Source organism: Megalobrama amblycephala, linkage group LG8 (assembly GCF_018812025.1).
Source record: "Megalobrama amblycephala isolate DHTTF-2021 linkage group LG8, ASM1881202v1, whole genome shotgun sequence".
In the NCBI taxonomy this organism is placed as follows: Eukaryota; Metazoa; Chordata; class Actinopteri; order Cypriniformes; family Xenocyprididae; genus Megalobrama; species Megalobrama amblycephala.
This window is the reverse complement of record NC_063051.1, coordinates 35331919-35347793: the sequence shown is the minus strand read 5'-3', so window position 1 is coordinate 35347793 and position 15875 is coordinate 35331919. Positions and strand designations below refer to the sequence as shown.

The 15875-nt window shown below is 35.0% G+C and overlaps 1 protein-coding gene across 1 annotated transcript in view; it reads right to left on the bottom strand.

Moving 5' to 3' along the window:
• Nucleotides 1–15875, bottom strand: part of tns1a (tensin 1a) — a 79567-nt gene that overhangs the window by 39556 nt on the left and 24136 nt on the right. The window contains 3 exon segments of the mRNA XM_048200889.1: nt 1118–1286; nt 1730–1776; nt 2444–2482. Of these exon segments, the coding sequence (XP_048056846.1) occupies nt 1118–1286; nt 1730–1776; nt 2444–2482 (255 nt within the window).

The window sequence follows — 15875 nt, the reverse complement described above, 5'->3', positions numbered from 1 at the left end:
TTCCCGTGGTTAGATCAGCACATTACACTTCAAATGTGCGCAACTTCCACACATAACAGCAGTCCTGACTGGATATCTTCCCACTCTTTCATTTTCGTCTCGTTTTTATTCGTTGACAAAAATTAGAGTAGATTTTAGTCATAGTTTTAGTCATTCAAAACACATTTTTATTTAGTCATCGTCTCGTTTTCGTCCATGAAAACATGTCGTTGCCGAAAATTATGACGAAAATTATTCGTCAACGAAATTAACAGTGGTTAACAACAAGATTCATGTGGAAGTTATAGTGAAATTACAGCAACAATAGGGTTTAGGTGCCCGCCGCCAAACATCATCTCAGATGGTCACATAAAAATTCACCCAAAAAATGAATCTGTGATTAATTCCTCACCCTCATGTCGTTCCACACCTGTAAGACCTTCGTTCATCTTCAGAATATTAAGATATTTTTGATGAAATCCGAGAGGTTTATGACTCGTCCATAGACAGCAATATAATCAACACTTTCAAGGTCCAGAAAGGTTAAAACAGTCATGTGACTGCAGTGGTTCAACCTTAATGTTATGAAGAGACGAGAATACTTTTTGTGCCGGCTCAGTATTGGTCAAAGGTGATCATGTGATCAGCTCGACGCATGCGTGTGATACTGACGCAGGATCCGGCCAATAATGAGTCGGCATTCTGAACCTGGAAGCGCTGGACGTAAACAATGTATGAGAATGACACAGAAGAGAAGAGATTGCTGAATAAAGTCCTTATATTTGTTTTGTTTTTGTGCACAAAAAGTATTCTCGTCTCTTCATAACATTAAGGTTGAACCACTGCAGTCACATGACTGTTTTAACCTTTCTGGACCTTGAAAGTGTTGATTATATTGCTGTCTATGGACGAGTCATAAACCTCTTGGATTTCATCAAAAATATCTTAATTTGTGTTCTGAAGATGAATGAAGGTCTTACGGGTGTGGAACAACATTAATGACAGAAATTTCATTTTTGAGTGAACTAATAGTCCTACAGGGAAACACTGACCACTAATTCACCAGAAAGAATATACTAGAAATTTTCTAGCACTCTTTTGGGACTGTCAATTGCTCCAAGGTTTGGAGGGTCCTTACTAGATAGTGCTGCTGGTGTTTAGAACGGAGCATGGTGGTCACCTCCCTCAGGTGTACACTGTATTTATGCTCCTCTGTTCCACCGGGGAAGGACAGAGCAATGATGCGCTCTGTGATGTAGACCAGGTCCACCTCATTTTCTTCCATTGTTTGCATCAGACTCAGGCTCCTTAGAGGGAGGAGAGATAACAGTGATACAATTCATGATAAGTAATCTGTTATCAGTCAGAGATGTGTGTCAAAATAATGTCCGTAATACACAGCTATAATATAATATGTTACGTGCTTACTTAATGTCATGTGTTCAGATTAAGCAGACACAGCAAATGTGTTAGGCGGCAATTACAACCTGTGCTCGTAATCATTACAATATAACGATAATATACAGTGTCAGGTGGCATCATCTGAAGCCTTTGCAATCGTAGGAGTGAGCTGAAATCTTTGTGAATTAATTAATCGAATTTACATTAACCAAATCAATTCAGATACTGAACTTGATCTCTGCAGATCAATGGCAAGTTCAAAAGACAAACTCTAATAACTTTCCAGTGCATTTAATGGCTAGTACTCTACAAAAATCCAGGATATGATAGTGTATATTAGATTGCATACCTGGATGGTCTTCGTTTTGTGTCCATAATGGGAGACTTTGTGGATCCCTGGTTATAGATAATGACAGAAAAACACACACACACACAATCCACATATATTTCCACAAATATAACTGCACATATATTTTCAAAGTATAATAAATATGAATGTTTAAGCAGATATGACTTCATTTATTTTTTTATGTGTGGTCCATAATGGCCATAATTGCCACCAGATTTGTGGTACATATGGACAACAGCACATCCGGAGAACACACACCAAATTTCATCAGTTTTTCACTTATATGAGATCTTCTGAATGGACTTCCGTTGACATCTCAGCAATGTCATTTACATGTTTCTTGGCTATTCGTTCAGAAAAAAAATGGTCAAATTCACCTGTATGCTACTGTGTAGTGACAAGCATGGAAATGCCTGCATCAAAATTAATTGCTTACATCATTTCAGTTTTTGCACCAAGACATGAAAATGATTATCTCTGATTTCTTTGTCTTTTTTAAATTTAAATTGTGATGAAGTACCTTAGTGTGTGTGTAAGACAACAGGCAGAATAAGATCAAACACAAGTATACTAAAGCACCTCAGTCTGAAGTAAAAGTAATTGCACAAGATGTTTAGTGTTGTTTCAAGGATAACGCAAATTCATCTTGTGCAGAATGGAAGAAGGAATTTTGAGTTCAAAAAACAAACAAATAAATGCTGAACAGAAGCTTACCTGATTGAGGTTAGTTGTAGTTTCACAGGCTGTGGCTACCTACAGATGAAAAGAGAAGATAGAGAGAGAGAGAGAGGACAACTGTGACTGAATACAGCAACTATATTTTTAACAACTTTCCTTGCTCCACCAAAACAAAAAAACAAACAAACCCCAAAAAGAACTATTCTAAAAATGTAAAATAAACTCTTCAATTCAAATTACACAAAGGTTCAAGAGCTAATTCAACATTTAACATTAACGGACTGGGTCTGTTATATGCTATAGCAGGCCTACATCCAAATAATATAAAAATATAAATAATAGCATAAAATAAATATTTGTATTAGCAATATTTTTAGATGAAAATGTTGCAGGAAAAAACTGAACTAGTGCTGTCAATCAATTAAAAAATTAACTAAGTAATTGCACATTGTTTTTCTGCAATTAACTGCGATTAAAGTTTTTAATATTTCTATCAATTTCAACATTTAATAGGCTTTACAAAAAATAACAACTTTTAATTTAAGTGAACTTAAAACAATCTTCACATAAACCCATTATAATAAATGTCATATTTGCCTGTGGCCTGTATATACAGAAATAATATATATAGATTAATCCTTATTAAAGCTACATTTTTTTTCTGTTATCTTTGTTATTTAATGAACATTAATGACAGACATCACAGCAACTGGTTTATTAGGCTGCTGTCACTTTAAGAGCTGCCACTGCCAAATGTGAACAAAGTTCATTAAAAATGTTATTTAAACTCATTTAAAGGGATAGTTCACCCCAAAATAAAAATGTTGTCATCATTTACTCACCCTCAAGTTGTTCCAAACCTGTATAAATTTCTTTGTTCTGCTGAACACAAAGGAAGATGTATGGAAAAATTTCAAAATTTTTATTTTTGGGTGAACTATCCCTTTAAGAACACTCTTATGAGAATATTCATAAGGCATTTTGTCATAATTCTGTGTGTAATTGTTTGTTTGAGCGTTAAAGAGAACAATACTGCTGCGCGTCTTTCTGTCACATGACACGACATTCACAGACAGCGCGTTCTTGTTTGTCTTGTGGCGCTTGAATAGTTTAAAATCATTTGCATGAATAAGAGCGTGATCATATAATGTAACACTAGCCAAATTATGATGAAAAAACTGATGCTGCGTTAATTGCGTTAAATATTTTTTAAGTGTTAAACTGGAAAATTTAATTGCATGCGTTAACGTGCACTAATCTGAATATAAGTGTCACCAGTGTTGGCAGTTTTGATTCATATCAGAGATTGAGTGAATCTTCTGATTCTCTTCACTAAAAAGTTGACCAAAAACAGTAGGCCCATTTGATTTTACAAAAGTACAGAAGAGGATTAGGGCCAAGTAATAATAAAAAAATAAAACCATCTCGAGATTAAAGTTGTCAAATTTCGAAAAAAACCCCGTTAAATTTCGAGAAAAAGGTCGAGATAAAATGTTGAGAATAAACTCATTAAATTACGAGAAAAAACGTGTTAATTTACGAGAACAAATTCGTTAAATTATGAGAAAAATGTCGTTAAATTTCGAGAAAAAAGTCAAGATAAAATGTTGAGAATAAACTCATTAAATTACGAGAAAAAACTTGTTAATTTACGAGAACAAATTCGTTAAATTATGAGAAAAATGTCGTTAAATTTAGAGAAAAAAGTCAAGATAAAATGTTGAGAATAAACTCATTAAATTACGAGAAAAAACTCGTTAAATTACGAGAACAAATTCGTTAAATTATGAGAAAAATGTCGTTAAATTTAGAGAAAAAAGTCAAGATAAAATGTTGAGAATAAACTCATTAAATTACGAGAAAAAACTCGTTAAATTACGAGAACAAATTCGTTAAATTATGAAAAAATGTCGTTAAATTTAGAGAAAAAAGTCAAGATAAAATGTTGAGAATAAACTCATTAAATTACGAGAAAAAACTTGTTAAATTACGAGAACAAATTCGTTAAATTATGAGAAAAATGTCGTTAAATTTAGAGAAAAAAGTCAAGATAAAATGTTGAGAATAAACTCATTAAATTACGAGAAAAAACTCGTTAATTTACGAGAACAAATTCGTTAAATTATGAGAAAAATGTCGTTAAATTTCGAGAAAAAAGTCAAGATAAAATGTTGAGAATAAACTCATTAAATTACGAGAAAAAACTCGTTAAATTACGAGAACAAATTCGTTAAATTATGAGAAAAATGTCGTTAAATTTAGAGAAAAAAGTCAAGATAAAATGTTGAGAATAAACTCATTAAATTACGAGAAAAATTTTTTTAATTTACGAGAACAAATTCGTTAAATTATGAGAAAAATGTCGTTAAATTTCGAGAAAAAAGTCAAGATAAAATGTTGAGAATAAACTCATTAAATTACGAGAACAAATTCGTTAAATTATGAGAAAAATGTCGTTAAATTTCGAGAAAAAAGTCAAGATAAAATGTTGAGAATAAACTCATTAAATTACGAGAAAAAACTTGTTAATTTACGAGAACAAATTCGTTAAATTATGAGAAAAATGTCGTTAAATTTCGAGAAAAAAGTCAAGATAAAATGTTGAGAATAAAGTCATTAAATTATGAGAAAAAACTCGTTAAATTACGAGAACAAATTCATTAAATTACGAATTTGTTCTCATAATTTAACGCCTTTTTTCTCGTAATTTAACAACTTTTTTTCTCATAATTTGATCTCGACTTTTTTCTGGAAATTTAACAACTTTAATCTCTTTATTTTTTTATTATTGCTTGGCCCTAATCCTCTTCCGTACAAAAGCCTCGCCTTTTGGACTAATAAAGAAAATAAGCTCCGTGACCAACAGAAGTTTATGATCAAACATATTTTGTACATCATAATAATCTTTACACACAGCCTTTATGAATTTTTTAAAGCCTAAATATAATGGGCAGAAGTAAAAAGCTAATAAGGCTATAAACGAACGGTAACACTTTAGAATACTGATCCTTCATTAATGAATAACTACACAGGAACAAATGAAATAATGCATTATTAACACTCTAGTAACTACTATTAACTAACAAGTAACTGATGAATGAATTAGTAAGTAATAGTGCTCAGTTGTAGGTGGTAGTTCACTATTAACTAATCAGTAACTACTGTTTTTTCATACCTCTAAGAGAACTACTAAGAACTACTATATACAGGTTCATAATTAACATGAATGATGCATAATGTATAATTAATTCTAAAGTAAAGGCCTTGGTAAACCACTAGTAATGACTGAAGTATTACTAAATACTTAATGAAGAATTACTAATTATTTGGATCAGTATTCTAAAGTGAAAAACATGATAACTCTCTAGTAACTACTGAAGTCATTGTAAACTTTTGATGTTTTTGTATGTTTTTGTACAGTAATTCCTTATGATATATTTGGTAACACTTAAGTAATTACTAGTGGGTTACTATGATCTTCACTTTAGAATACTGATCCAAAAAAGTAGTAGTTACTTTAGAGTTATATAGTAACTCTTGAGTTATTACTATCCAATAAGAGTAAAAAGCTAATAAGGCTATAAACGAACGGTAACACTTTAGAATACTGATCCTTCATTAATGAATAACTACACAGGAACAAATGAATAATGCATTATTAACACTCTAGTAACTACTATTAACTAACAAGTAACTGATGAATGAATTAGTAAGTAATAGTGCTCAGTTGAAGGAGGAAGTTCACTATTAGCTAATCAGTAACTACTGTTTTTTCATTCCTCCCAGAGAACTACTATATACAGGTTTATAATTAATGTGAATAATGCATAATGTATAATTAATTCTAAAGTGAAGATCATGGTAACCCATTTACCAAATCCTTCAGAAGGAATTACGGATTATTTGCATCAGTATTCTAAAGTGAGTAACATGATAACTCTCTAGTAACTACTGGAGTCATTGTAAATTTTTGAAGTTAAGTACAGTGAACATCTACATATGCAGCAACTTCCAAAGGGATCTCATCTATTCATTTTGAGTGAGAGATGCCAACCATTGACATGCGACTTGGCGTGTCCAGCGACTTCAGAAACTTTATAAAGGTTTAATTGTATGCAAATGAAGACCTTTTGGGAGCAACCAATAGGAGTGAAGACTGTGGAAATATCACTTTATCCGTCTCGAGTGCAGGCAAGAAAGGACTCTACGTCTACAGTAAGAAGATAATCTAGAAAAAAGATAATCTTTGATGCACTTTTTCTTTTTTTTTTGAGCACATCAGCATGAACACCTGGCTGAGGGTGGAGTGACATTACCTGTGAACAATCTACATCATCACTGGTGGGAGTTTTAACCAATGGCGAACCATAAAGATGAGAAACAACTTCTCTCTCAGCAGGTAGTGACACCTGGAATCCGTTCTGCCTCACAACCCTCTCCTGCGTGTTTCTTCACTCTCTTATAAACTGCCACGAATGATCGATTTAAACCTGCTCAAGGTGGCTGAATGAGTGATAGTAGACAAGCTTCTGTGATCAATCCCGTGCTCACAGAGTTAAGCTGTGGGAATCCAGTGTCCATGAATGAAATAGTGGAGGCAGTGGAAATGTCAGAGCCTTAGACAGGCCTTGGATCATGGGGACAGAGGTGCAACATTTTCCCAGGAGGGGCAGTGAAAAATGTCTCCTAATGGGCACCTCTTGTACGGATAGTTCAACGACTGCTGTGGGGCTGAGCAAAGAGTCCGTTCCCACAGAAAAGTATCCCCATGGGACCCAAGCATGGCTTGCAGATTGCATTCTTGACCATGACATCAACCGATAGACCTGGGCGAGAAAATCATGGGTAGTGTTTTTTAAATTTGTGACAATTTTAGATTTGAGAAGGTTTGTCATCCTGGTCATAGTTGTTACAACCTGGGAAATCCAGAAAACTTAGTGATTTACATTATGTGGCCATCATTTCAGGATATGATTCTCGGGCCCTGGATGTTGGTCTGGTTAAAAATTTCACTACTCCTGGGAGGAGACGGGCCACATTAACATGTTCTCCAACCAATACGACCATATAGGTCGTTTGTCACTTCCCTGAAATACGACCCATAGGAGAGTTTGCTAAAGTGGCACCCCTATCGACAACAGGACACTTTCATTTTAATGCATTGTTCCCTTTTATCTGCGTCATATTATGGGTTTCGCGTAGCTCAATTGGCAGAGCATTGCAATAACAATATGCAATCATGTGATCATGCAATCATGGGTTCGATCCCAGGGAACATATGTGCTCATAAAGTGTGTATGCACTATAAATCACTAAGGTTAGGTTTAGGAATGGGGGTGAGTGTAGTCGTTAATAAAAAATTTGTTTTGCTAAATGGAAATAGGAGATATGGTGTAAAAAGTCCACACATTGCATTTAAATTGAACATGCATTTTGATTGGCAACGACAGTCATATGTCATTTCATGATGACAGACGTAACACGACACTGTCATTATTTTTACGTCCACTAGAGGCCGCATGACTTCAAAATGTAAATATAGGTCGTAATAAGGTGTTTTTTTTGGAGGACAGTCTCGGCCACACCCACTAGAGGTCTTCACGGGCCCATTTGGATCCGAAAACCCAATGTCTGACCCGAGACCCGAGCGGGTGCAGGTCCAAAACTTCGACGAGTGCCTCAGACACGGGTCGGGTTTGGTATTAGTGGCCTCAGGTCTCTGGTAATTTAAAATAAATATGCTTTTTCCGAATGGACCCGAGAAGACCTGAATTCTTTTAAACTATGTTGGGCATTTAAAAAATTGTATCATTTAAAACAATTCTAATGTTATCTCGGATTTTATATATACTATATAAGAGTATACGCTCTTTTTCCGCGCTTCTATCACATAGATTTAAAATTAACTTTATTCATCTTATGGTCAGGTTAATAACATTACGCCAAAAGTTAAAGGACGTAATAAGGTTACAGTGATGCGTCATTGACATTTCAGCACTTCATGTCAAGTGCATTTTTGAGAAATGCATGTAGAAAAGGAACAAACGTTTGTAACCTCTCACACAGAAATCCATCTTATAGCTATGAGATCCATCAGGAAGAGCCACTCGCTTCATTACGCTGTGTGTTCATGCAGGGCTTTTCTTTTTTGTGTGCAGAAGCCCTTTGTTGCCACATACACATAATCAGATATTGATTTGAGTTGAAATATTTTATTAGCTCATTAAATGCAACGCTTCCGCAAAGAAAAACAGCTCCTAGCAAGCAGCATTCAGTTCAAACAATACAGACATTTAAGGTATAATCTACATTACAGCCTATTAATAAAACTGAAGTCCTGTGGTTTAATTTTATTCATAACTAAAGCGCAAGACGGCACCCAGATGAGCGGTCACTGTATGGTCATTAAGAATTGTCAAGACTGACCAATCAGAATCAAACATTTCATTGAGCCATGTAATAATGAACATTTTTTTGCCTTTATTGATAGGACACTGAAAGCGACAGTAGAGTTCAGTAGAGTTCTGGCTGCATCTATAATTCAGATTTTTAATCCCCGTATCCGCTTACGTATATTTATATATAGTCTATTTTTAAACTCTATAATAAAAAAGTATAGTTCAGATTTTGATCTCCATATCCATTTACATATATTATATATATCTTCCAAGGGGTTTTTTCCCTCCTAGGACTTTTTTCCCAGTGTTAGCACGCTGGGTTTTTCTCCTAGGGGGTTTTTTCCACCCCTGGGAGTCAGCCGACATTGGCTTAATGTAGCACCATCTTGTATATGTTACATATTACCACGCTTGTTTGTACAGCTCATTTTTAACCACTTCCCTTTTTTCTGTGCTTCTAATATGTAAAGCTGCTTTGAAACAATTACCAATTGTAAAAGCGCTATATAAATAAATTTGACTTGACTAGAGGACAGAGAGGAACACAATTTAAGAGTTATTCACTGGTAGTTTTCCCCTTCGCTGATTCATGACTGTGCTCAGATTTAAGAAGGTTCAGTGTCATTGATGGATCTTGTCTGTGTCGTAACCAAACTCAGCCCAGATCTGCCGAATGGAGAATAATATTTGACACCTGCAGCAAAGGAGAATATTTTCAGCTTAGTTCCTCGCATGACACGCTATTTTATGACACGGGTTGTATGGAAAACTTTTGTGGATATTTTTTTTGGTGGTTTTGAAGTCCTGAAATGGTTACTATGATCTGTCGTTGTGGAAAAGCTGTTAAAATTCTTCCAAAATTCCCTTTTTGTGTTCCACTGTAACCTAATGAACCTAAAAAATAATGGCATATTGGTTTAGAATGACATGAAGGTAACAACATGTCCTCCAACCAATATGCCTATAGGTCGTTTGTCACTTTCCTGAAATAGGAGCGTTTACTAAAGTTGCGCCCCTATCGACAACAGGACACTTTCATTTTAATGCATTGTTCCCTTTTATCTGCGTCATTTTTTGGGTTTCGCGTAGCTCAATTGGCAGAGCATTGCAATATATAACAATATGCAATCATGTGATCATGAGATCGTGGGGTTGATCCCAGGGAACGCATGTGCTCATAAAGTGTATATGCACTATAAATCACTAAGGGTAGGTTTAGGGATGGGGTTTTGCTGAGTTTTGCTAAATGGAAATAGGACAAATGGTGTAAAAAGTCCACACGTTGCATTTAAATTGAGCATTATGATTGGTAATGACAGTAATACGTCATTTCATGATGACAGACGTAACACCACACTGTCATTATTTTTACGCCAGCTAGAGGGCGCATGACTTTAAAACGTAAATATAGGTCGTAATAAGGTGCTTGTCTTAGAAACCAAGGCTTAAAAACGGGGGCAAAAAATATTCAGCAGAATCAGTATTAATATTTCTGTTCTGCGTACCTTCTTTAACATCATTCCAATAATAGTTTGATTAGAAAAAATACCGGTTGATACATTTTTTTTTTAAGCCTACACTTTATATTAGAGCTTGAACCTCATTTTATGTATTTTAGGAGCAGAGAAGAGTGTCAGTCAGGTATTTGTCTTCTAGTCATAGCCTGTGCGTAACACTTCATTGTTTATAACACAAGCTTTTGGCCAAATATTAAACGACAGTAAAAACTGAGCAGCCACATATGGCTACAGTAACCGTTGTATCCTGAAAGTTGATAAAAAAACTTGAAACGCGCAGCATTATTCAATGTGTTGACGTAATTTCAACTGAAACAGGAAGACAGGGTGGGATATATCGAGCAGCTCCTCCCCTTTTTTAAAACAGCCAATAGCATTTCGTTTATAACACACCATTGAGCTCGGTAAAGCCTCAGTTTCCTTCTAATCTCTAACCGTTTCTCATCCTAATCTTCTCCATATTGCTTTAAAATAAAGCATTCTGTGCAGAATTCAAATGTGTCCAATACGTTTTCTGGTCTGCGGCGACTCGCGCTCATGATCCGCTCTGTGCTCTCGTGTCTCTGGATCGGAGCAGACTGTGTGCGCTGTGGTGGTTCACTTGACACTAACAGTAAACCAGACTTCATTCGCCTGGAAAGCATGTTTATACTGTCTTAATCGTTCCCTATCCTCTATATAGTGCACTATGTGCCATTCACCATGTAGAAAATAGTAAATGTGTGAATTCAGAGGAAGCATCAGCGTCTATTTATAATAGGGCTGGGTATTGACACAATTTTCACGATTCAATTTGATTTCTATTCACATGCTTGAGATTCGATTCGATTTCGATTTTTATTCGATTTGATTCGATATCGATTATTTTGGATGTAGTATATCAGTTACAGTACATGGCAAATTTTCTAGAGGAAAAAAATCTCTCAACTAATGCCGTAAACTACACACTACTATAATAATATTGAAGGTTATGTTTTTTACAATAAATAAAGTCTAGAATTACATAATCATATTTCTACTCTAATTTGTTTTTTTTTTTTATATAAACATTTAAATTGCAGCTGTCATAACTGATTTATTCAAACATGCATTAACTATTGAAGAACATTAAAAATTATAATGAATATGTAACGGTGCATATCTATATTTATCAGAATGCTGCTTTCTAGAGTCACTTTTCTAGCTGACTAATGAGTTTATGGTCACTGAATATGTTTTTCTGAGGTAAATGTGACGTTACATTGTTTACAAGCTGTTTTATTGACGTCTTTCCGAGGTTGAAACACTGATTGAGCGATTACACGAGACATGATACGGATTTCAGTAAGTTGTACTGTATCTTTCAAGATGTTTAGTCATGTTTGTTTCGCGCTGTAACTGGTATTAAAGGTGCAATATGTAATATTTTTTCAGTAAAATATCCAAAAACCACTAGCCAGTGTTATATATTTTGTTCACTTGAGTACTTACAATATCCCAAATGTTTGCAACTATTTGTAAATCGTGAGAAAATTGCAGTTTTAACCAAGGCTGCGGGACGTGTGAGGAGTACCCGCGTCACCCTCGGTTTCCGGTTTTATTTTGTAGAAACCATGGAAACACCAAAGACAATTTAATACATACATGTTTTAATAGACAAGGGAACAACTGTTTTGATATATTTATAGACAGAAAACTAATTATTGTTATATAGCTCAACATGTTTAGTCTTATTGTTTAAATCAAATTTTTTTTTTTTTTTTTGCGAGTACCATGCTTTATCATGCCTCAGAGAAAAACACTTTTTGTCAAGTAGCTAACATAGCATAATCAGATGCAGCTTTATTTTTAGTAACAGTAGTACAGACTTTTCTCCATCATTCAGTACGTTAATTGCAAAATTAATTGCATGCCATTTATCAACACAAGCCATCCAGCATTTAATAATATGTCCCAAGATTCCGCGCTCAATCTTGGCATCATCAAGCTACGCCTTTGTTTTGAATATGCCTCTAGCGACCTCTAGCAGACAGAAAATATTACATATTGCACCTTTAAAGCAGAGGAGAGGATGTTCAGATGCGCTCGTGCTGCCGCTTCTCTTTAACTGAGACGTCACGCCACATTAAACAGCGCCAAAACGGTATTTATTTTTTGAATCTCATAATAAGATGGACGTCATTTGAAATCTGAGACTTTGTTTCATATCAAAAGTAACAAAACACAAAGATTATTGCGATTTATTGGATGGGAGGCGCTACATATTCTGCTCATTCATCAACTGAAAACAGAGTAGACTAATCGATTCTTGGGATTTAAGAATCGATATCGGTTCGTAAAAATGAGAATCGATTAAAATCGAGAAATCAATATTTTTTACCCAGCCCTAATTTATAATGTAGGGGGCGGGACGCTTTAGATTCTAGAGAGCATTTGATTGGACAGAAAATCTGATGAGAAGCTGAAGTCCGTAGTGATGTCATCAAAATCAAAAAATGTATCTTCTAAATGCGAATTTTGTCATTATTTTGGAACTCACCAGCTTATTCATAACCTAAGGCTAACATAGCCATACTAAAAGCTAAAAAACTTTCATTCTGATTTTAACGAGATTCTAATGACAAAACTATGACAAAACACAAAATTTGCTGGTGAAACACCTCGTAACTCCATTTGAGCTTGATTTTGGTAAAACGCTAAAAATATAACAACACATGCGAGTGTCTGACCATACATAAAGTCACAACACTAACATGGACAACAAGATGTTTAATGATTTAAAAAATACATTTAAAAAAAAAATTCCTGAATAGTAGCGGTTCTACACTTTCGCTGGTTTCAAAACGCACACCACACTGGATATAACCTGCCATGGTGACATATCCTCAGATAAACTCCAGATAGATCCAACAGCTAATGCAGCACATTGCCTTGTGATTGAGTCTACCTATCCTGACAGCTGAGCGTGGGCATTTCACTCATGTTGGATGCATGCATCAAATAATCTACTTCTACCAACATCTACAATATGTATCTCTCGGTTACTCTTTTCCAAGGATCTCTGAAACAGATGCATGTTCCTGGTGGCACTGCTCCTTTGTCCACATTGAGCCGCCTGTCTGGTAAAGAATAAACGTGCACCTCTCTCTCTCTCTCTCTCTCTGTAGACAACACCTGCTGCTGACCAATATTTACGAGCTTGTTATACCCAGCGATGCATGTGATGATGAACCGTAGTGGGCCTCATACAGTTTGACTTCATACAGATATCTCCACTGTTTTCTTGGTGTTTATGGTTGCAGTAGAGAAGAAATTTTAGGTTGATGTATGTGCATTACACTAAATCTATCACATTTTCTTAATTTTCCCTAATTTCCCTTAATTCCCTGAGTATCAAACCCATGTTCGTGTCGTTGCTAGTGCCATGCTCTACTGTCTGAGCTATATTAACACAATGCAACTACATTAAGGCAATGCAATAAGCTAACTTTTAAAAAAAAAAAACTAATAAAACTTGCAAAAATTAGATTATAGCAGCAAAAAATTGGTCATGACATGCACTCAGTGGTATACAATTTAGACAGTGCAACAATTAAACAATTATCCTGAGTTCAATACAAGCAGATTTTGAAAAATACTGTTTGGACGTTAGTCATGCCGACACCAACAACAAACGTCTAACCGATCAGCATTAGGGGGCGTATGACGGTCGAGGAGAGAGAACGAGCAAGATTTGAAGAAAAAAAAAAATGCAGATCAAGAAATGGGACACAATACAAAAGAGCTCAAAAGAATATCACTGGAATGAAGGTTTATGACTGGGCAAATTTAGTTTATATTAGAAAAGCTTTCCAGCGCTGGAGAGAGCTAAGCGGGAAGGCCTGAAAACAGATGCGGGGGTGTTACTCCGCTTCACACGTGAGTAGCACTGGGTTTTGATTGTCTGGAGCTGCTGTGCTGTTGGTGACTGACAATGAACACTTTATATTTACTCTTGTGTACTGTGCATTCATTTTTTGTGCTTTTTTGTGCTTCCTGCGCTTTATTTTTCGTGAAGCATTTTGTTGCGCGTCAGCTGTGATACACAGACATCCATGTGTAACAGTGGCCAGATAGTGAGAGTTTTGCACACTGACGACCGCTAGATCTTAGCATCATTGTTAGTGCACTTGCCAGCAGCGATCGAGCCAAGTTCGGGACTGACTCAGAGCAGGGTGGTTAGGATTGGAGTGTGAGTTTTAGAGGCGGAGCAATAAAACTTCAAAAAAGGTGTTTTTAAAAAATCTTTTCAAAACTGATGTAATGCATATTTTTTGGGCTCCTCTGGAGGCATTATCATATTTACTGTTATTACCTTGTCAATTCATAATAAAAGAGCCGTGTTTGCAGTTGTGCTACCCTGACATTCGAGAATATACAAATTGCTGAAATTTTTTTAAATGATCTCAACAGCTTTAAAACTACTAATATTTATAAGATGTGTTTATTCGAAAGGCGTTAAACCTAAAATGATGCAATTATATTTAGTTTTTATTTTGTTTATTATTAAGACAGTTTGCACCACCTGACATTTTGAGGGTTTGAGATAACAAAACAGAAAATAATGTATTATTTAAATGTATTCAGTTCAATTCAAATGTATTTGTATAGCGCTTTTCACGATACATATCGTTTCAAAGCAGCTTTACAGAGAATGCATGTTAACATTACAATTTAAAGAATGCAGTTTGCAAATAATGTAATAATTTAGGCAATTAATTTACAATCACTGTTAGTAGTTTAACTGAAGGTAGAAGCAATGAGCTCCTGGAAAAATGAATTACATATTAAAAATAATTAGGATATATAGAAATTTGGGAATGTGCATGTTGATCCAGATGATTGCGTCTTCTGATGTTCAGAAGAATGAAGTCCTCCAGCTAAAATGTACTAAAATGAATTCAAAATAAGTAAATAGGTTTTATAGCATAAAGTGATATACATCATGAATTTATTAAATTATTTTAAAAGGAAATAATGCACTTGGACACAAAAATATGGATGTCATGTCATTGACCCAAATATATGACTTTCAGTTCAATGAAAAAGTATATACCTATGTACAATTCTACAACTTTCTTGCAATGAAAACCCTAAAACCACCATAAAACTGATGAGGTTTGGTGTTAATCAGCATTATGCCACAAATTCTTAAGCTCTATTGAAGCCAGAATATTCCTTTAACTATATATATATATAAATAATCAATGACTGCCACTTGAAGGTGAAATGTAATAGCTGTATCTGTACCTTCTCCACCAAATTTCAGCCAGATAGTGAAGGCAGGACATATTGAAATGATAATAGAGCATATATGTTACCACACTCAGATGACAGTGTAACTAAAGGGCTTTTCACACCCAGGGTTTCTGGGTGTTTCATGTTTTTCATCTTGTTTCATATTTTGTTCTGCTCATACTTAACATGGGATTTAACAATTAATCCTGAGTATTTATAATCTGACGTTTCACACTTTACTTACTTAAACCCTCAGTTTAAGTTCTCATTTGCATACTTGCAGTATTAGGAGCCATG